This window comes from Rhinatrema bivittatum, chromosome 18, assembly GCF_901001135.1.
Source record: "Rhinatrema bivittatum chromosome 18, aRhiBiv1.1, whole genome shotgun sequence".
NCBI classification, from domain to species: domain Eukaryota; kingdom Metazoa; phylum Chordata; class Amphibia; order Gymnophiona; family Rhinatrematidae; genus Rhinatrema; species Rhinatrema bivittatum.
In genome coordinates, this window is record NC_042632.1 from 45,068,336 (window position 1) to 45,089,680 (window position 21,345).

Sequence of the window (21,345 nt, forward strand, 5' to 3'; positions counted from 1 at the left end):
TACAAGGGGATTATCTCCTTTTTCTTACTAGTTATTCCTCTTTCTATTCAGTCCAGCATTCTTCTGGCTTTAGCTATCGCCTTATCACATTGCTTCGCCATAGTCAGAAACTAATCACCCCAAGATCCCGCTCTTGGTCCATACACATCAGTCTTTTCACCCCCCATCACATACAACTCTTGGATTACCACACCCCAGATGCATGATTTTTTTTGCACTTCTAGGCATTAAATCCCAGCTTCCAAATCTTTGACCACTGTTAAGACTTTCTTAAATCTTTTCATTCTCTCTGCTCCTTCAAGTGTGTCCACTTTGCAGATCTTAGTATCATCTGCACATAGACAAACCTTACCTTATATCCCTTTCCCAGCGTCACTCAAAGATATCGAACAGAATCTGTCCCAATTCTGATCCCTGAATGAATAGAGCAGCTTGTGAAATGCAAACTACCACTTCTTTAAATAAAGCTGCTATTAGCCACTTTCATCCACTGAATAAAGAAAGCTGCCTGCTTATGCAATAAGGTGGTTAAAGGGGGAGGGTGCTGGGCATGGTACCAGCATGTCTAGTTTAAGTAAAGAGAGCATAGGGAGCAAGCAATTTAACTTCTGCTGCATAATGAAAGTAGAAGAGATCAAAACAGTGTAATAATGACAGAAAAGGACCAAAATCGTCCATCCAGTCTACTTAACAAGCTTCTTGTATCTGCTGTGCTATGCAGGACACCCCTTAAATGTAGACAGTGCTGCTTGAGGAGCTTTGCTAACGGACCTGTCTCTAAAGTAACAGGCACCCCTGGGCAAAAACTGAAACTGGCCCTTGCACCCCCTGTTGAACGGCCTCCGCCTCTCCTGTCTGGCCGTGGCTCTGCCACAGGCTGCACTTCTCCCTCCATTGGCAGGACTTCTCTGTCTCCCGTCGAGGTCCCACACTCTGTAGCTGCTGCAGATGGCATTTCTGTGCCCGCGGGGGTGGTCTGAGAGGGATGATGCTGAATACTCTCCTTTCAGGGTTACGCCTGACGCAGGCGCCTGTGTTGCCCCATCCTCGTGCAATTGCACGGGCCTCAAAGCCAGGTCTGGCAGAGAGTGGCTGGAGCGTGTTAGCTTTGATTTTCTCTGGTTTTGCAGAATTTACAGTTGCATGGACTTTGCTTTTCTACAGGTAGAGCTTTATTGCATGGGGTCTTTTTTTTTGCTTTATAATTTTTAGGATTGTCTTGCATCTGCCTCTCATGGGCTGTGGTGCTGGTGACTCACACATGACCTTTCTCTGGTCATGTGGTAAACAGCAGCGGATGGAAGAAGGGTTGCTATTTCATGGAATTGCACATACTGGATGAGTTTCCTTTAGTTCTGGAGGAGGGGGGGTGATTAGAAATGTCACAGGAGGTGCAGCTATCTTGGCCCTTCAGAGTAGCCTATGATAGTAATTTTAATGTCTGACATTTGTGGGTTTTGTCTTTTAACCTAGATTTAATTGGTGCTTTTTAGTATATTCATAAATGGTCTGTAAAATGGAGTGATGAGTGAAGCGATCAAATTAGCAGATGCCACAAATTAATTTAGTAAATGGCTGTAGGTAAAGATCAAACGGTGCATCCAGTCTGCCCAGCAAGGAGTTCAGCGCTGTAACTGCTGCTCTGTGCAGGTTACCTAGCTTCAGAGTTCTTACCTTAGTGCTGTGTTTCTATTCTCTTATCACACTAGGGATCCTTTGTGCTTATCCCATGTCCTGTTTTTGAAGTCCATCATTCTTTTGTCTCTCTCCTGGGGGGGGAGAGGGAATCGCCACCCTTTCCATGAAGAATTATTTCCTGATGCCAGTTTCCCACCCTGCAGTTTTGTCATGACCCCTTAGTTCTACAGCTTTCTTCTCACTGGGGAAAAGGTTTGTCTCTTGTGTATTTTAATGCCTGTCAAAGTACAGTGCAGTCAGGGCTTTGAATCCCTAGCCTAGATCAACTTCAGTTGTGTGCCCCCCCCCCAAACTTTGGATTAAATTGTTTTTGGTACTGTAGGGTTTTTTTTTTCCATTCTTCATTTGCAGTTGCTTCCTTGGACAGAGTTTTGGGGGTGGTTTGCATTCCCCACCCCCTCTTCCAAACATGAATGAGACAGACGAGAGGGCCTGTAGGGAGATACCTCATGTTTTACCACTGCTTCCTCAATTATGAACCTTCTGGCCAGTGTGGTGACAGGGCTCAGAGCTAGAAAGAGGTGAACTTTAAAACTCCACCGTCTCAGTGGGAAATTAATTTTTGTCCTGTTGTGCTGAAGGATACCTTATCAGATCTGCCTGTTTGCATGTTCCTGTGTCGATAGGAGCAAAGCAGACAGAGGCAATGACTTAAGCTTCTAAGTATCAGGAATGAGCCGAGGTGAGTGCATAGGTCACAGAAATTATACTGGCAAGGCAGCTCGACGTACAGATGTGACTGTTGTCCGCCTGAAGAAATGGGGAGGGAGGAAAAAGACCTGCAATGGGGCAAGACCCTCCACCCACTGCATGGTTATGCATGAGATTATGCATATTCATCAGCTGGGAAGTATAAGAGTGGTAGCAAAGAAGAAGTTAAAAGGAGGCTGAAGCAACAGGGACCCCCTGTTTCAAGGGGAGAGTGACCCTGAAAGCAAAAGGCAGAAAGAGGCAAGCACAGCCCCTCCTCTGAGTTTTGAATGGAGCTGAGCTCGTCTCCTGCATGGGTGTAACCCTCGTGCACCGGGCGAGGATAAAGCCCGTGCAGGGCTGCTTCCAACAAGCAGAGTCGGTAAATACAAACACTGTCCAAATGCTTAATGCTAAGGTGGAGAGAGGGTGGGGCTTGCCATATTTACTTCCAGGTAAAGGACAATGCAAAGCCTTCCTGCCATTCGTGAGCGCAGCCCCCCTCATTTCGCTTCGGTGCCAGGACCGCCCTCTAACCTAAAAAAAAAATCTCTGCCTTAGCATTACCGGCCGGGAGGGGCGGGGGAGACATGAAATCAGTCCCCGCCCTGAGCAAGAGAGCGCCGGTGAGTCTCCTTCCCGGGGAGGCGATGCAGGAAGGCAAGGGCTGAGGGATGCGCGCGCCGGGGGCGGAGGCAGCGGCGGCACAGCTGGCGTTGCTAGGCGACGCGGGCAGCGAAGGTGGCGCGCGCGCGCGCAGGAAGCGGGCGGGCGCTGCAGCGGGGCGCGCTGGGTAAGGCGGCGGAGCCCCGGCGGGGGCGGGGGGGGCTGCACGAGCCGGGAAGCGACGGGGCAGGCGTGCGCGGTCCTCTCCGGGCCCGGGAGTCGCCCGCCATGGACGGGGAGAGGTGAGTGGGTATCGCTGGAGAGGGTGGGGGCGGTGGCCGCCACGCGGCTCCTCTCTGGTGGGCGCTGCCCCCCGCCGCCGGGGAGCGCACACGAACCTGCGCCCCCCCCGGCGCGCGCCTCCGCCAACCGGGGCGCGCGCGCAGAAGAAAAGGGGGGGGCTTTCGGCAAGAAACTTGTGGCCGGAGGGGAGACCTTCAAAGTGGGGGGGGGGGGGAATAAATCTCGGCTGCGTAACCTTCCCGGGGAGAGGGCGGCTCGCGGGAACCGGTTTGCTCCACCAGCGGCAGCCGGAGGTGACTGGGAGCCGGTGCCTTGGCGGGGATGGGCTGGAGCCGAGCTCGTGTCGGGAAGTGACGCCTGGCGGTCCTGGTTTTTGTTGCATGAATGAACGGAGCGCTTTGCTCGTTCTGGGGGGGGTCTGCCCAGCTCCTGCCGGCACCAGACCTCGTGTCCCCCCCCCCTCCCAACTGCTGGCCCCTGCCAAACACTTGAAACAGAACCGAGCCCGCTGTATGCATTGCACTTTCATAGCGAGCTGCTTCTTTTTGTTTTCAAAATAAAAAGTTGGGCGCTAATCTGAAGAGAGATCTGCAAACAGCTGGATTCACTGCCCCCCCCCCCCCGATCTATATTGGTCGTTTGCGAATATTATTACGATGTGTTGGGGAGAATGACAGCTGCCTTGAGTTCCAAGGAGCAGCTGCGCATTTTGTCTCGTTTTGGGATGACAGTGAGGGAATTTAGGAGGGACACGAACAGGGATCGGATTCCCCAATGCAAGCCTAGAAAAGGCCCGATCTCTGCGTGCCTCTTTGAAAAACTCGCGCACCTGCGGGTTGCATGGTTTGGGGGGGGGGGAGCAGGGTGCTGCCTAAGAACATGTAAAAAGCATCCCCGGAACCTGGAGGGGGTTAGGACATGGCTAGGTAAAACGAATGGTTTCTTTCTTTACAGCCAATAAACTCCTGACCGGAGATAAAGACCTTAAGGTCCTTTTTAGTGTGCCCAGCCCCGTTCCTGGTGCAGTGCCATATCTAGAATACCCAGCTCCCCTTTCTCTTGCAAGACTGCAGGTCCTCTGGGCTCTCTGGATTTATCTTGGGGTTCTAGGGAGCGAGGGACATGTACCACCACTTCATGCTGGTGTGCCTGTTGGTGAGGTTTCAGCCATCTCTAATGTTGATGGTATTGATTGGAGCGCTATGTGTAAGTGCATCACTTGCCAGAGGGAATAAGGAGGTTTTAAATCACCCTCCTGCCTTCTCTGATTTTTTGTTTTGCATCCTGTGCTTTTCGGTATGGCTTTCCTCCAGTGCGAGCTCAACTGCTAAAAGTGAATGCACCCGTTCATAAGAGGAGGAAATGTTGTAATGGAGTTATGGACCAGTAGCCTAAATGTAATCGTTAATGACAGTGCCTTGTGGGGTACCCAGTTCCATTGTTCTGCTCCAAACACGGTCCCGTGTGGCTATGTCCGGTGGATGCCGTGGGCAGCGCATTTCTGGCACTCGCACACTGCAAAAGCTTCCAGAGGCCGGAAAACAGGATGTTGTCGTCCGCTGCTGGGCAAGCTGAGACCTGGATTCTTTCTCTGTGGCTATAATTGTACTGATTATTCTTAATTTTTGGAATGGTTTTCATTAAAAAAAAAAAAAAAAAATCCCAAAAATTTCCATTGTTTTGATTTGGCAGGATGTTATCTATCGTAAATGATAAGAATTTATAGTTCATTTTTTTTTGCCTCTGATTCCATCATAATGTTGGGTTGTTTTTGAATGCATTTACTTTAGCTGGATTTCTCCTCCTCGGCAAACTGGTGGGTGAAACCCTTCCTCCCCCGCTTTGCAGCATTTAGCAATCCCACGTGCATGAAAGACTTGGGGGGAGTGGAAGAGTGATTTCTACATGGGAGTAGATTGGTGAGAAAAGTCAGGGGCAGTGTGTCGGATGAAAGAAAATGTCATCCATGTGTTAGAATCTGGGGCTTGCTCCGAGGTTGTTAACACTTTTTTCCAAATTGTATGTGCTGGCGAGGGTCTCTGCAGTGTCTGCTTTTTTTTTTTTTTTTGTGAAGCTTAACTCTTGATAAATCCTGCCCTTTTTTTCCCACCCTGTCCCTGTAGGAAAAACCTTTGAATCGGGCCCCTGTTCCTATGTCGAAGGGGCGTGATTGATAGGTTAAACTTCATTTAAGCTAAGTATACTGTAGCTTGGAATCCTAGTATAATAATAAGCAGTTGTAGTGCAAACATGGCCATTTGTTTTTTCTCCCAGCAGCACCATATGAAGAAAAGTTTGTAAATACATGGGTGGTTGTTTGAAAATGTGTGTGTGAAGCCATGATGTTTTATTGAAGAGCATGGAACATTTAGTAGGTTTTTATCCATCTACCTGACTGTGTGGACTGCTTGCTGCTATTAACTAATTTGTAAAGAGTTGCAAGGTCAGTCCAGCCTAGAGCCACCATACTCAGTCTAATACAGTTCTGGAGGACTGGCTCAGAGCATGCATCTTGCATACAGTCGTGTACAGGTGCACGGGTGGCGTGCTCTGCTTCGTGTTGACCGGGAATTCACAGGGGCTGACCTTTTTTTGTTTTTAAATCATTCTGCAGCATATGGTAGGGGGTCCTGCGTCTCACAGTTTAAACCAATTTTCACCCATAAATTCTCGGATTTTTCTGAAGGTGACAATCGGTTAACCTTCCAGCGCTGCCCATGCCATGTTTTCAAGTCCCACCTCCTCACACCCCCCCCCCCCCCCCCCCCCCAGGTGCCTGTTGTCTGGTGCCACAAATGTGTTTTGAAGCAGGCCGTGCACCAGAAGCATTTCTGGTAGGGCCCCTGCGCAAAAGCAGCAGTGCAGTGCTGCAGCTCGGGAGGGAGCTTCAGGCATACTGCCGAAGGAAAGAGGAGAAGCCTGGAGCCACCACTGGATCTTTACCCATAAAATTGAGTCTTTTTTTTTTCAACTGATTTTTCTCCTGTTTTTGTTCTTGTCGTAATAAACCCCGATTTAAATTCCCGGGGAGAAAATTAAAAGAACGATAAAATCCAAAAATGAAGCATATGTTAAGTAGTAGCCAGACCTGTCTATTCCTATTTTCTCTTCTCCCCCCCCCCAGGACCCAGTTCCAAGAAAGACTGTTCCAGGGCGGTGGTGTCCATCTGTTTGGCAGGGGGGGGGAAAAAAAAGAGGGTCTTCCAGGTAGTATTTTCATCCTGCATTGAGATTTTGTATCGGGCAACTTCTCCTTCCATGACTCTCAATAGCACATCAAGGTATTTTTCTCACAAGACGCAGAATGGAGGGAAAAAAAACAAACCCAAAGCAATGACTCAGGCGTCTTAGAAATGTTCTTTCTAGACTTGAACTGGTACATAGTAGAAAGGAATGCTGATTTTTGGGACTGCTTTCATTACTGCGCAAACAGTACAATATGGTGGTGAGTTTCTCGGGGGCCGCCTCTATGCCTGTAGAAGCGGTTTCTGCGTTAAGCAAACTTATCGGGGAAAAAAAGATTTGAACATAGAGATGGTGACCATATAGCTGCACGTCAGAGGGGTTACAGGCTGATCCAGTCCTGGTTCTGACCCACACAGGCAGGGAGTCGTCTTTCTGACTTAAGAAAAGTAGGACCATGTACTCCTTGTATGCAATAGGGAACCGGGACTGGCTCAGCTCGTACCTTGCACACGGAGCTGTATTGGTGAACTCCGATGCAAAGCATTAGGAAGATTAAAATAGCATAGCTAGGAGCACTTGGGTCGTCACGTCAGTATGGTCTTGGAAAGTATTAGCAGAAGTTTTTTGGTTGTATGTTCCACTATTGAACATATCGGCTTGTATTCAAATGTATGCGTAGATGTAAACTTAAAATTATCTTGTGCTGTTACCAGTATTAGAAGATATTTGGACATCATCTTTAGTACAGTAGAAAGACATCTGTTAGCCTCTTTTTTTTTTTTTTGGCGGCATATTTGATGTGGTCCCTAAATAACATGTGGAGGAAGGTTTTAAATATTAGCAGCTGTATTTTGTTAGTGCTTGCTAACCAGGGCTGAAAGCACTATAGTGATTTGTCAATCCGGGCACACGACAGCTTTCTGGGGGGGGGGAATTCAGGGGCCATGAAGCAAATTTTGGCAGGGAGGGGGGAGGGAAGATGGGCCATGGGCCTTGCACCTCCCTGTTGAAAGTGACCTTGAAGGCCTGATCTGATAAGGGTGAGGTCATTTTCAACAGGGTCAAAGTTGAAAACTGCTAGAAAATCCCTGCACATGCAAGGTTGTTGCAGCCTTCCCTTTGGCTTCGTGCGTGGGCACTTTAGCAGTGCGTAGAGCGTGTCCTCCCCATTGGCTGCAGGTATTGTGGGAATGGCGGTCTTGGTCATTTTTTTTGCCTGGGTTGCAGATGACATCCCCCCTCCGCAGTCCCCCTTGCAGCAAGCGGGTCTCTGCTGCTGTCGTCTAGCCGCCAGTCTCTCTCCCAACTCCCACGTCTCTTTCTCACGGCCGCCCCTTGCGCGGTGCTAGGCGGTCCCTTGAGGGGGGCTACGGCTGAACCCGGGACCCAGGATGTTTCGGGTGGGGGACGGGAGATGGCTGACACGCCCAGAAGCGTGTGCCGGGGACCTCCTCTGGTTTAGGCGCTCGATGCTAAGTCGGACGGGACGGACGCGATGTACCGATCGGGCGTTCTTTCTATACTCTGTGCGTGGCTTCCAGGAAAGGAAGCGTATCGTGCCAGATTCTGTACAGGATCTCAGTGAGGGCGGTACAACATGTTTCCTGGGGGGTTTTTTTTGTTTTTTTTTCCTATTTATCTGATTCTTTTTATTTTCATGACCTGAGAACGTAAGCAAAATGTGCTCTGACCAAAGAGAACTGCTACGTGCGGTATTCGGCCTACCTGCCTCCCTCTTTCCATGGATTATCATCTATAGGGAGAGAGCCACAGCATGAGCTGAGCAGAAGGGACTTGCTGTCTGCTGCCATTCACCGCTCAATGTATTTTATTGCAGAAAGATGGCCCGGGATTTTTTACGACTGGAAATAAAGTTCTGAGCTGCTCCAAGGTAATTTAGTTAGTGTTCTGCACTGTACCAGTGTCTCTTCTTCTGGGACGCGGAGTTGAAAATGAAATATTGCAGTTATGCATCATGAGGGGCTCTGTAAGGAGACGGCCAGCCACCCCCGGGGAGTGGTTTCCGTAGGTTTACTGCCTCTTGTGGTTTGGTCCGTTGATTCAGATTTATCCATACTCTCTTAGTTTTTGTGTTCTTGGTGTTTTTGGTTGAAGGGTGAAGTTGGCTGTCGCGGCTTGCAGAGGGGGGCGGGTCGCCCGAACCTCCTTAAAGTTTCAGCAGGTGACGGGGACGGGGGTAGCTGGCATGGACTTGGGGGGCAGTTGCTCTGGGAAACGGCTGCTGCCTTCCTGGGCGGCGGCTGGGGCTTGTGCATTAAGGTGGCCACAGACGCTGCCTGAAATCCTGGTGCTGTGGGGAGGGTGTTTGTCTTGCTGGCACGTGGCGGATGACTGCCGGGGCTTAGGGTTGGGTTTTCGATGGCGCTGGCTTGTTTCGTTACGTCCATTCCCAGCAGTGGTGTTTTTGTCTTACTTTGTGGTAAAGGGGATGATTGAAGGGGAGAGCTTGAAGTCCTGGTTACCCGTGTTATATCAGTCTGGCTTCCCTGGTTCTCAGCCCGCTGCTATAAAGCAGTAGGCTGCTCCTGCTCCACGTTGTTGATAAATAATGTCAATTAGCATGTTACACAGTTTATGAAGACAAACACGGGGCCATGTTTACTAAACTGATTAAAGCAACATGTCGGCCCAGCCAACTCAAGTTTTAAAATACTTTCCTACAGGGCTACAACACACAAGTATGGCTCTAAACACCCTTCACAAAAGAAAATTGCAATTTAAAAAAAAAAAATGTTCCTTGTAAGTTTCAGTTCATGCTCACTCATTAGGAATTCTTTGTTCTTGACATAATGGTCCCAGTTGGTAGACGTCATGGAGACCATAATCCCAAAGCTTCCTTTTACAGGCCCAGAAGAGGGTTGCAGGACTGCTGGTTGCCGGCCTCTGAAAGAAAACCCCTGCCTTGCAGCTGGAACGGCGTTCTGTCAAGTCCTTTTCTGCAAAGGATCGGGCAGTGTATTTTCACACTTCTGCACCTGCAGGGAACCATTTCGGCAGAGTTCACTGGGTACAAGTGCAGCTTCGTGCCCTTTTATGTGCACCTTTCAGCATGCACTTCATTGGCCTCTCAGTGGACTAATAATATTCTAGTCTACTTGCATGCATCCTGGATGCAGAAAAAGCATTTTACTTCACCGTGCACATTTTTCTGTAACTTCTTTTTCCACAGTATTACTCTGCACCTTCTAAAATCATTTATTTTGCTTTTAACAGAGAAGCCTTTGATAAGTGTCTTGCAAGCGGTTGACAGTGCATGCTTGAGACATAAGTTTAGCTCCAAGTAATGGTGTCTAGGATGGATTAACTCCGTTTGAAGTATGCAATAGCAAGGAAGCGCTCTGCGGGCCTCTTCTGTTCTCCCTGAGCTGCTCTTTATTGTGACAGCAGGTGGACAGAGGAGATCACCGGCACCGCGGGGGGGCGGTGTCAGGGATTTGTGGGATGACTTGGCATATGTTAACCAGAATTCTGTTATCATGCTGCTTTAATATTTTATCAGTGGCAAATTAAAGTGCTCAAGCTGTTGCTTCTAATAAACGGCACACTTTTATCCAGGCTCCATTTTAATTTGTCCTTTTTTTTTAGCGAGGGATCAGGAGCAATTTTGTGCTTGTAGTTAAAACTCGCAAGACAGTACAATGATGACAAAGCAGCGTGTGACAATAAAAGATTAACAAGTAAAAACAACAAAAAAATAATGAAATATATAAGGCAGTGTTTCCCAACTCTCTCCTGGAGGCACACCTAACCAGATTGGTTTTCAGAATATTCATAATGAATATGCATGAGAGAGCATACACTGGGTCTCCATTTGTCTCGCGCGTATTCATTGTGGCAATCCTAAAAACCTGACTGGCTGGGTGTGCTTCCAGGAGAGAGGGCTGGGAAACTCTGATATAAGGTGATACTTTTTTATGATTCATTTAAACTTTCTGGAAAATGTCATCTTTTGCTCATTCTAGTCTGAATTGAGGAAGGGAGTGCCAGCTCCCAAAAGCTAGTCAAGAAATGTACTGTTAACACATCATGTAATACCTTTCTAATAGACTATGTTCTTATTCGTTAACCGTGGAAAACGCAGGCAGCCATGCAGCTAGGTCAGTCTGGCAGGCTGTGATGATACGGCAATAACTTGGAAGTCCTTGCCGCTTGCTCCTTATGTTGACTGTGTCGGTTTAGTTGTGGCAGGGGTGCCGTTTGGAAAGGCCACGGGGACTCGGGAGGCTGCACATTTGGGCAACACTTTAAAATTTGTAACTGTTTAGAGTATTACAAGCCTTCTGCTTGGACATGGGGAGGGAGGGGAGTGCTGGGTGAGAACTAGATAGTGGGTCTTGAATGTCCATCTCTCCAAGAGTGGTAGGGGTTGCAGAGATGGGCAGACTAGTTGAGGTCTCTTTCCTGCCCCTGCATTTCTGTGGGAGGGTGATGTACAAAGGAGGTAGATGACATTCTTTCTTGGATAAGTAGTGATATCCTGCTCCGCGGCTGGCAGTTGGGATGTGTCATTGGCGGTGTGCACAGGAATGAATGGACATACTCACTGGACGGGGTCGGTTGGTCTTATTCTGCTGTCACCTACCACGTTGTTGTTGTTTTATCACCTTGTTTTCATTATTCAGCTCCAAGAGTTCACAGCCGCCGGCGGAACCTGAAGTCGATGATAACCACCAGCGCTCAGTTACTTCCAATCCGTGCCACATGGGGAAAGCGTTCAAGGTCATGAACGAATTAAGGAGGTAGGGTTTACATTTTTTTCTAAGACCGTCCATCTACAAAAAAAAAAAAAAAAAGACTTATCAGGCTTACACGCAATCCTTGTAAATACAAAGCTCAACATAAAACAAACATCAAAAACTACTGTAAACGCCTGTCAGAAATGACTGGAAGAAAAAGTATGTAGGCATGGATATTTTTGAGCTTGAGTACTTTGGGGATGGTTTGGTTGGGGCAGCGGTTGTGAGTGTGGAGGAGGGGGGATCGCTTTTAGGATCTTCCCTCCCCTCCCATCTCAACCCATAACCTCCCCTTACCGCCTTCCTCTCCACATCCCCCATCTTTTTTCTGGTGACCCCTCTCCTTTGATTTGGTTTTGTGGGGGTCCGGCCTCTCAGCTGACCTCATCGCACCGCTCCCCCCAGTGTTGCCTCCGCTTTCCACCAGCTATACTGCTGGTCTAGCCTCTCCTGCAGCCAGTGCTGCAAGACCCCCCTCCTTCCCAGCAGTGCGTCCTTTCCAGCTCTTGGGGGCCCGGGCTTACCCGCTACGCCGCTGCTGGCGTGACGAAGTTGTGGGACAGCACTTACCTGCAGATTGCACATTCGCTGTCTGTCCCGTTGGCGAGAAACGCCACGTGCATAAACGCCTCCTTTTTTGTATTTCTCTTACATCTTCTGTGTATATAAAAACATCAGACACCTCATAATTAGCATAGCAAGTACGGATAAAATAATCATTGCCTGCATATGATTAAAAATGCTAAAAATCTTAATTATGTCGATCACACCGGCTCCTGCCAGCCCCTGGGTATAAACCCGTTTCAACAGAACGCCTGATGGTGAAATTGGTTTGCAGTGCTCTGTGTGTTGGCTCCCCTAATCAGCACTTTTTGAATGGAGGGAGTACCTGGTGTGAGTAATCCTAGCAGACAGGATGGCTTTCCCAAACAAAATTGAGACCTTACCATGGTGTCCCCTTGTCAAATTCCGGAAAATACTTTAAGCGCATTTGCCAAAAGCTTTTCTGTTTAAAAAAAAAAAAAATCCAAAGGAAAGCTTGAGCCAGGATTTTTTGAATAAGATTCATCTGTTTTTTTTAATGATCTCGTAAGTGAGCAATACCAACAGACTGCGTTATTTAGGAGTCCACTGTTAGTCTAAGCAATATTAGACGGGGATGAGCAGCCATAGACGAACACAGAGTTTGTGTGCCTGACCAAGTCCAACTCTTGTAGAATGCAAAACGTATCCTGTTTCCTTTCTAATGGCATCATCTATCTGTAAAAATATGTGGAAAGGAGCACAGATCACACAAATTAATGACAAAAAAAAAAAGGTGTGCTGCAGAGATTAAAGGGTCTGCAAATTTAAAAATAAGGAGTGTAAATATATTTATTAAAGGAGAGTAAATACACAAGTTCAGGTAATTAGCAGTAAATCACTAAATAGGTTTAGCATGCAGCTCTGTACCTCACCTTTGAATGGGATTGTTGCGGTGTATGCAAGTCAGGGTAAGTGACTTGGTTGTTAAGTTTCCCAGTTCCTTTTCTTGCAAGAGTAGGCATTCGATAACTGAGGTCATCTGGGACTTAAGTTGACGTGATTTCTGCTGTCCTCCATGAAGTAATCAATACCAGTGTCCCTCTTCCTTAAAATAATAATAATAATGTGCACATAGTTGCTGTGGCTTCCACTGGTCCGGCAGACAACGAAATTGATTAGCTGTAGCTGTGGCCAATGATTTTATTATGCTCAGCAGAGCTGGGTAGCATGCTAATGTAACGGGCATGCCGTGGCTTACTGGTTCAGAGCAGGGGGCTTCAAGGTGAGAACGCTTCACAGCGTTCAGTGCTCAGAGCCTCACTTTACCACTGATAAAGACCTTCTGTTCCCCACTTTCTTGATTACGCCAAATCGTAACTGGATAGGAGCATCGTTGGTTTCCCATCCATCCAGCGGTTTGTTCCAGAGGTGCCCGCCAAACCCAATAGGACACACGCTACGTGGACAGGTGACATTGTCTTTCCTTCGATGGCGGCTCTGACTCCGGTTTCATTTGTTCTGCTTTCTGGCCTGTCTCTCCAGTAGTTGAACCTGCGGCATATCACACGTGCCAAGATCTCTTGGGTGAAGGTGCGTGTGATTTTTTTTTTTTTTTAGTTTCAAGTTTCAGTTGGAACTTGGGTTTGCTTGTACAATTTTTGAAACCCTGCGTCTTTTGCCGAAGGAAGTAATTTTGTGCAGCTTCGGGAAGGGGGTAAAAAAAATTTATATTGAAACAAACTTGTGAGCAGAAAGTGCTGCGAGACTTGCGCAAAATTTCCAGATTTTAAGATCCGGTCAAAGGTTTCACATTGCTTTTTTTGCACAACCTCTCTGCTAGCGTGTTTCTGTGCATTGTTTGATATATTTTTCTGCTTTAAGTAACCAATCATTGTCCGAGTTATAATTACCTTGTAAACCATTGTGATCTATTCATGGAATTATGGTATATAAAATGTCTAAATAAATATTTTGCAACTTCTGGAAGTTACGGGAAATTAAATGCTTGGGTAACCGGCACTCTGCACACACATGCCCCCTTGCAAGTTTTGTTTTGCTCTTCAGATCTTAAAACTGTTCCTAAGACGCCCAAAAGCTTGCAAAGAACTGGATTACCATATCTAACATACGAAGGATAATGTTTCTAGTATTCCACTTGCTGCCAGTTTTTTTCCCTTTGGGCCCCTCTGTTCGCTTCCCTGGTTGAATGAAGCTTTGTGTCACGAATGGCTTTATCCCACTGCTTCCTTGTGGGATTACATTTAATGAAGAAGATTTTTTTTTCTTTTCATTCATGAGGATGGAACGTCATATGATAATGCTTGGGGAGCTCCTTGTCCCAGGAGCTGATGCCGATACTATTACACGGGTCTTTGCTCTAATGCCGTGTATTCTCTGGCCTTTCCAGTTGATTAAAACTGCAGCTCTCTCCAAGGTCTTGGTAAGAGATCGGCCTAGAGAGACCAGCACGGGGATGTAGCCTATTGTGGCAGCCTTCCTCCCAAATATCCTATATCGCTGTCGGCCTAGAGTATGTTATGAGCGCATCAGTGCTCTGATGCCACTGTAGGGATGCTGGAGCTCTCCCTAAACCGAAACCTTGTGCACTGTAAAATCATAAGTTATCCATGACTTGCCTGAAGCAAAGAATGAAATGCCCAGAATGATATGAGACTGTTAGCGGTAAGTTTGGTACTAAAGAGCGAGGTGAAAGAGAGAAACGAAACTGTTGATGAACTGACAATTTTATTGTACAGGATGACGGAGCAGACCCGTAGTAATATCTACGCTGTGGGCCTGCACTTCACGCCAACCATCTGTAATGATGCGGTGGGAGTCCTGCGATTGAATGACTCTAAACAGCTAGGGGTCGTAGACAGAATTATTCTTAACCAGAGACCGAGGAAGATGGGGATCCTGTGCCGAGAGGCTGTGTATGCCCCAAAGAAAGAAGCCAAAAATCTGAAAAGCCAATATTCAAAAGATCCTAGGCACTTATCTTGAGGAGTTAGGCATCTAAATCTGGAAGACTGAAAAATGTCTCTCTCTGAGCACCTAATGCCTGTTCTTATCTATATTTATATCTGTCTATATATGTATATATATATTTATATTCCGCCTTTTGGCACCTCAGAGCAGGTTACATTCAGGTATTTCCTTATCCCCAGAGGGCTTACAGTCTGAGGATCTCATTCACGAAGGCTTTCCTGCCGTTCTGTGTCTATGGGGAAAAGACTTTCATCAATCAGGCCCTAAGTCTGTGCCGGAGGCAATGGAGGGTAAAGTCACTTGCCCAAGGTCACAAGGAACAACAGTGGGTTCCTACATTTCAGTGCATTAAAAGGTGGGCAAGGTCAGCTCAGGGGAACAGAGTTGGCTGTTCAGTGCTAGCTGCCCACGTTAGGCCTGTGAATATCTGAACTAAATTAAGGTGCCTGACTTTTTTAGAGTCCCAAAGTTGTGCCTGTTTTTCAGAAACTGAGACACTTAATTTAGGAGCATAAATCTTAGGCACTTAGATTCCCCCCACCCTTCCCGCGATATTGTCCACTTAATTCCTCCTTTTCCTCCTTCTAATTTTCTGGCTAGCTCAGGTGATTTCCAGGCTGCAGATCTGGAGCTGGAAGATTTTCAAATAAGTCACGAGATGGTGCGCCAATAGGTTTACACGAGGAGGACAGGGCAGGGGAAGTAAGAGGGGAAAAAGAATAGGCAAGTGATTTTGAAGTTATAGCCTGAAAGAGATTACAAGCCGTGAATTCTGATTTTGGTTTTGCGGGACGCCCTATGTGTTGTGGGGTTTTATTGATTTTCATTTTATTTTTGAAAATGCAGATCTTGTGTGGCTTCCAAGTGATGTAATCGTGGCAGCACCGTGTGAGACGCGCGAACTGCGGTCACTGAGAGAGCTCGCTCGCGCCTCGTTGACGCTTGTACTCTCTTTCTGTATTCTTTCACAGTAAGAGGATGCTGTGCGATGTGCTCATCGTGGCCGAAGACGTTGAGGTCGATGCCCACCGTGTTGTCCTGGCGGCCTGCAGCCCTTATTTCTGTGCAATGTTTACAGGTACCGTTTACAGTTTTGGAAAAGATGTATTTGGATCCTGCGTTGCTGTCCTCGAGGGGGGTGCTGCACTGACACTGTATATTGCGGGAGACTGTTTGCCCTGCACCTTGTATAAAGTGTAGACGACCGCCTGAAAGAGATTTCTGTATTGGAGAAAATATTGCGCCAGGGATGCTTTTTGTGTTTGTCACTTAGGACTCTGTAAATAAAAATGAACAAAAAACATTTTCAAGGAATTGGATAAATTAGTCTAGGGGGTGCTCAAACTGGTCCTCTGCCCCATCCCCTCAAGCTAGTTTTCAGGAAATCCCTCATCAAGATGCATGAGAAATATTTGCATTCATTGGTTAGTGCATGCAAATAAATCTTATGCATATTCATGAGCAATATCCTGAAAAAGGGGGAGGGCCCCAAGGACTGATTTTGAGCACGCCTGAGTTAGGCATTTGGGTGTTTTGTGCAGCAGACAAGCTGAGCTAAAAATTTGTGCAAGCAACCAAAAAAAAAGTGCATATATGGCCAGGGTGAGTGCAGAACCTGGCCAGTTGCTGGCCAAAATTATACCTGCTAATTTTGTATGTGGGAAATTTTTGAGGAATATTTACATGCATTTAAAAAAATTTTTTTTTAAATCTAAAAGTGCACACACAATGAGCTTGCTTGCATACAGGACGTAACATGCAGACGTCCTCAGGTAATGCGCTGTTGTACCTGTGGAAACTCCCTTTGAAGTGACCCTCCTAGCAGCTAGGAGAGGCGTATTCTGCTTTTAATTTTTATTAAATTTGTCTCCTCTCTGCTGTTGGCTTTTGGCTGTGCCGATTTTTGGGTATTCTCTAACTACAAATGGGTTTTCATTTTGACTCTTTGCTCCAGTGGCTGGGCTGCTGCCTCTTTGCCAAGACTGGCTCCTACCCAAAATCATCTCATTCTGTGATGATATACAGGGCAACTTAGGAAGCTGGGGGTTAAATTACGTTGCTGTTGGGTGCGGTCAGACCGCAGATGACAGAAAAAGTCAAGCAGGTGTCTGTTATCAGAGGCCTAGGGTGCATTTAAGGCCCTCGGTATAGAACCTGGATCCAGATGCAGGCAGGCCAGCAGATTCAGTTCAGACGTTGGTCCAGATGAGACTAAAGACGGTGCAGAGGAACTCGGGAAGGCCAGCACGGGGAGCAGAGTGTGCCAGCAGAGAGTCCATGAGGCAGTTGAGTTATAAATGCTATGGTCAGTCAGGGATGGTTCTCTTGCCGGGCCAATGAGTTGCTTCTCCAGTTGGCTTCCCATGGTTTTCCAAGAGTACCGGGGCTCCTCCAGGAAGCCTCCTGGTCATCCTTTTTCCGAGTGTCAACGGTTTAACACCTGCAAGTCTCGATGCTGATTTCTGGGATGCCTTTTTGTATGCCTGCTAAAACTGCGACCTGGGCTACGTGTTAAGCTTGCTGCCCTCTCTGTGTACATTTAAGAGATGGACCCCATGGGGAAAGATGGAAGATGTCTGTAGACAAGGGACCACTTGGTCCATTCGGTCTGCCCATATGCGGCTGTGGCAGGTCTTGCTTGATTATGGTCTTCTCTCTCTCTCTCCTGCCGCTAAGGTCTCTTTTTGTCTTTCCCATTCATGCTTAAATTCTGCCACTGCTTTGGCTCCTGTAACCTATGCTGGACGTGTTCGTCATCCTCTCCGTGAAAAAATATTTTCCTCCTCTTCCTTTTGAGCTCCCCTCCCCCCTTCAGCTTCATAGGATGACCTTCCCTTGTCCTTGAGCGTTTCATTCTGTGGAAAACATTGAGCACTTTATTGATGACGTCTAGATTTTTAATGTTTGTCCCATATTTCTCCTCTCTCTTCTATCTATCTTTATTCTCGGTTGCTAGTCAAAATGCTTAGACGCCCTTTCTTTTCAGTGTGTATTTTAGTCTGTGCATTGTAAAGTATTTCTGCATTTTCTCAGCTCACTGAATTTTATATGCCACCCACCTACCAGGCAAATATGTTCAGCTCGATCTGAATTTCCTGTTTTATTTGCAGTATGTGCTGGTAGAGCATAGATTCGAAGCACATAGTAGAAGGCAAACTGAGAACTCTGTGCTAGCAGTAGTTGCAGGTAGCGGCAACTCTTCTCCCCCCTCTCTAAAGGGGTGAAAGATTTAATGTTCGGTGTTTGAGCTTAAAATGCAGAAAATTCCAAAGCCGTTCCAGTGAGGTTGCATCTATGAACGTCCGACGTCATCTAGACTTTTGCTTCCAGCTATTTTCCTGACAAAAATCTGAAATATATTTATTTTTAGATGAGAGGAGCTTGGCAGTGGATGAGCGCCCTTAACTCCGTTTCTGGAGGCCATGGTCCCAAAACTGGCCTGGGTCACATGGGGGGGAAGAAGAGAGATCAAGTGGGGGGCCAATGGCAATGCAACAGGAATTAAACTGGGCAGACCTAGATGGACTTTGTGTTCCTAATCTGCCGTCAGACTCTGTTTTTCTGTTGGTTAGAAGGATGGGAATGCTGGTCTGGCAGGGTTACTGCAGGCTTAGTCTGAAAACCTTTAGTGAAGTTGTATGGTGAAGCTTGCATGATACCTTCCCACGCTGCTCTTGGCTCTGTCCTCACCACTCCACCACCCCCACTATATATTAAAAAAAAAAAAGTTTAGGAAACTCAATGCACAATAAAGCTCTGGAATTTGTTACCAGAGGATGTGGTTAGTGCAGTTAGTGTCACTGGGTTCAAAAAAGGTTTGGATAAGTTCTTGGATGAGAAGTTCATTAACGGCTATTAATCAAGTTTACTTAGGGAATAGCCACTGCTATTAATTGCATCAGTAGCATGGGATCTTCTTGGTGTTTGGGTAATTGCCAGGTTCTTGTGGCCTGGTTTGGCCTCTGTTGGAATCAGGATGCTGGGCTTGATGGACCCTTGGTCTGACCCAGCATGGCAATTTCTTATGTTCTCATGTACAGTAATATCCTTTAGTTCTCTGCACCAGTGGTCATTACATAGCATATCACCCATGTGGTAGTACATATAGCTAGCTCTTTGTAGCTGGTTTTTGTAATTTTTATATTTGTATGAGTTTATGGATGGTTCCACTCTTGCAGCAGTATGCCTGTGATGCTGTAGTCTATATTTTTCTGTCCAGCGATGATGGGATTTAAACTTGCTACTTTTCAGCTCTGCACTGAGCCAAAATAGCAACTTCCCACCTAAGCTAGCAGGCATTCTCTTCCTCCTACAGCCTTTCTGCTCCTTACCTTCTCCCTTACCACCAGCAGGTTGCACAGCTGCCTGCTGAGAAGGGAGAAAGCTTGTGTGATTTTTCTCACCCTTTTGAACAAGGGTTGGTTTGAGGAACCCAGTACTGTACCATTTAATCGCAGCAGTTCCCAGTATGTCTGTCTGCTACACTAACAGATCACCTCAAAATTTGCAATCTGTTGACTCAAAATTAAGGACTCTTATCACAGAGCAAAAAGAAAAGTCTTTGTCTCCCAGCTGTGAGCCAGCTGAAACCTCTGTCTATCAAAGCCCAATGGCACTTAGTGGGGGCAATTTTTTAAAGACCCGCCCGCCTAGGTGCAAAGCACACCCCTTGTATTTAATTTTCAAAGGGAATTAGCACAAATTGCTTGCATTCTTTGCATCCACTGTAGTGTGGGGTGACCAAGCTGCGGCTGAACCTGTGTGTGCTGTTTTCTCCCATGACCTGGATAAACGCCCCCTTGGGGGAAACGTCTGCTTGCAACCCAGCTAAAAGTGCACGGGCTGTGGAAAAACCACAGAGGCTTTTAGCTGGACCATGGGAGGGTAATTTTCAGCCAGGCCCATTTACCTGGGAAAATGGTTTTTTAAACTGCCCTCCCCGTGCCCTCATTATGGGGCCTGTTTTTTCAGTAAGGGTTTCCTCCTATTTTGTGTTTGGGAAGGGGGAAGACTTAGTAAACAGGGCTCTGTGTGGTTCACTGTTCTGATCGATGCCCACATAAATCAGAGTTTATGATGCTTCCACCCGGGCTCTTGTCCATTAATATGAGGGAACCTGATGCAGAGCAGGAGAAATTCACTGTATGGGTAATGGAAGAGCTCAAAGCCCAGCTCGTGATTGAAAAGGCGTCGGTAATAGTCCAGGCGTTATGCGCGAAGGAGACGGCGTGCTCTGTGTGCAGGGAAGCACATTTTAGCTTTAGCTTGGTGCGTTTTGCATTTATTTTCCTTGACAGGCAGGTGCTTGACGGAGTCCTGGAGATGTCTGTCCTTTTGGAAGCCATGCCTTGAAATTGCATTTTTAGAAGGCTATAAAGTGGGAGAACAGAGCTCTCGCCTGGAGGCCCAGAGCTGGAAGCATAGCAGTAAATCATGGTCTCACGAGATTGCTTTGCTACTTTTCGGCTAGGAGTGCCGACATTACGTTTTAGTAAAGCCGCAGGACCATTTGGCAGTCGTGTAATGGTCAAGTGGTAGATCATTGTTAAACCACTTGGTTAAATGTTCCCTATTTTTTTTTTTTCTCGGTATATAATTTCCTTCCCTGTTGCTCCACTGCATTTGTTTGTCTTCTCCAATTTCTTCCAACTTCTTGAACTGTCCAGTAGTTGTCTGCTCCCAGCCTTGGAGGACTGAAGCCAGGGACATGAAGGTGGGTGTCACTGGCACGGGACATTGCAGCTTGAAACCCCCCCCCCCCCTTCCTTTTTGATAATTTTGGAGAAGCAGGTGACTCCCACTGGTTAGAATTATGGACTAGGAACCACGAGATGGGTTCAAATTCAGGACGAGTCGCTTCATCTCTTAGTCCCAGATATCCACTTAAGACTGTCAGCTCTCTTGGGAATTGATTGGGACCCGTATGTAATTTGTTGTAAACCACTCTAGGGTACATTCAGCAGCAGAGCTATTCTGGTGATTATCCCTGTGTTTGGTGCTATTTACAGCTGGCTAAGGCTGAATATCACTATTTAGCCAGATATCTTATCAGACTAGGTAGCCCACTGCCCGCCCATAAGTTATCCGGCTCACCAGATAGCGGAATAAGTGACGTATCCGGCTATAAAGCGGCCACTGAGTATATCCAGATATTCAGCAGCCGCTAGATAGCCAGATAAGTCCTGGCTATCTGGCCTTTGAATCTCGACCTCCCTGGGTTTAGGGCAATACTGTACTAAGGGATCTAGATATGGTGAATGCGGTCCAGTGAAGGGCTACCAGTTTTGTGAATTTTCTACTGTAAGTCCTATGAGGTGACTTTTAGACTTACATATGTATGTATTCCATGAGAGGGGGAGAGATTTAAAAACCTCAAAAGCTTAAATAATGCACAAGCAGCAAAACATTTTTCAATGTAAAGTTCTAGAGCAAGAGGAATCAGGAATAACAGAAAAAAATATTTCTTCACAGAAAGGGGGGTGGATTCATGGAACAGTTTCCTAGTGGAGATGGCGGAGGTAAAATAACAGAATTTAAGGGTATTGGATGGGTAGAGAGGACTCCTAGTGACGGGGGGGGGGGGGGGGAGTGA

General features: G+C 46.8%; 1 protein-coding gene across 6 annotated transcripts in view; it reads left to right on the forward strand.

The window, feature by feature from the left end:
- The first annotated feature begins 2,915 nt into the window (after positions 1 to 2,915).
- The window catches only part of KLHL3 (kelch like family member 3), a 53,045-nt gene continuing 34,615 nt past the window's right edge, over positions 2,916 to 21,345 (forward strand). The window contains exons 1-3 of one of the 6 annotated variants that reach the window (XM_029583687.1): positions 2,916 to 3,014; positions 11,127 to 11,243; positions 15,725 to 15,831. In XM_029583687.1, the coding sequence (XP_029439547.1) occupies positions 11,206 to 11,243; positions 15,725 to 15,831 (145 nt within the window). In that variant the 5' untranslated portion in view covers positions 2,916 to 3,014; positions 11,127 to 11,205. Of the gene's footprint in view, positions 3,015 to 3,162; positions 3,297 to 3,571; positions 3,591 to 8,353; positions 8,375 to 11,126; positions 11,244 to 15,724; positions 15,832 to 21,345 lie in introns of those variants that run through there. The other 5 variants (XM_029583685.1, XM_029583686.1, XM_029583690.1 and 2 more) reach the window with 5 other exon arrangements.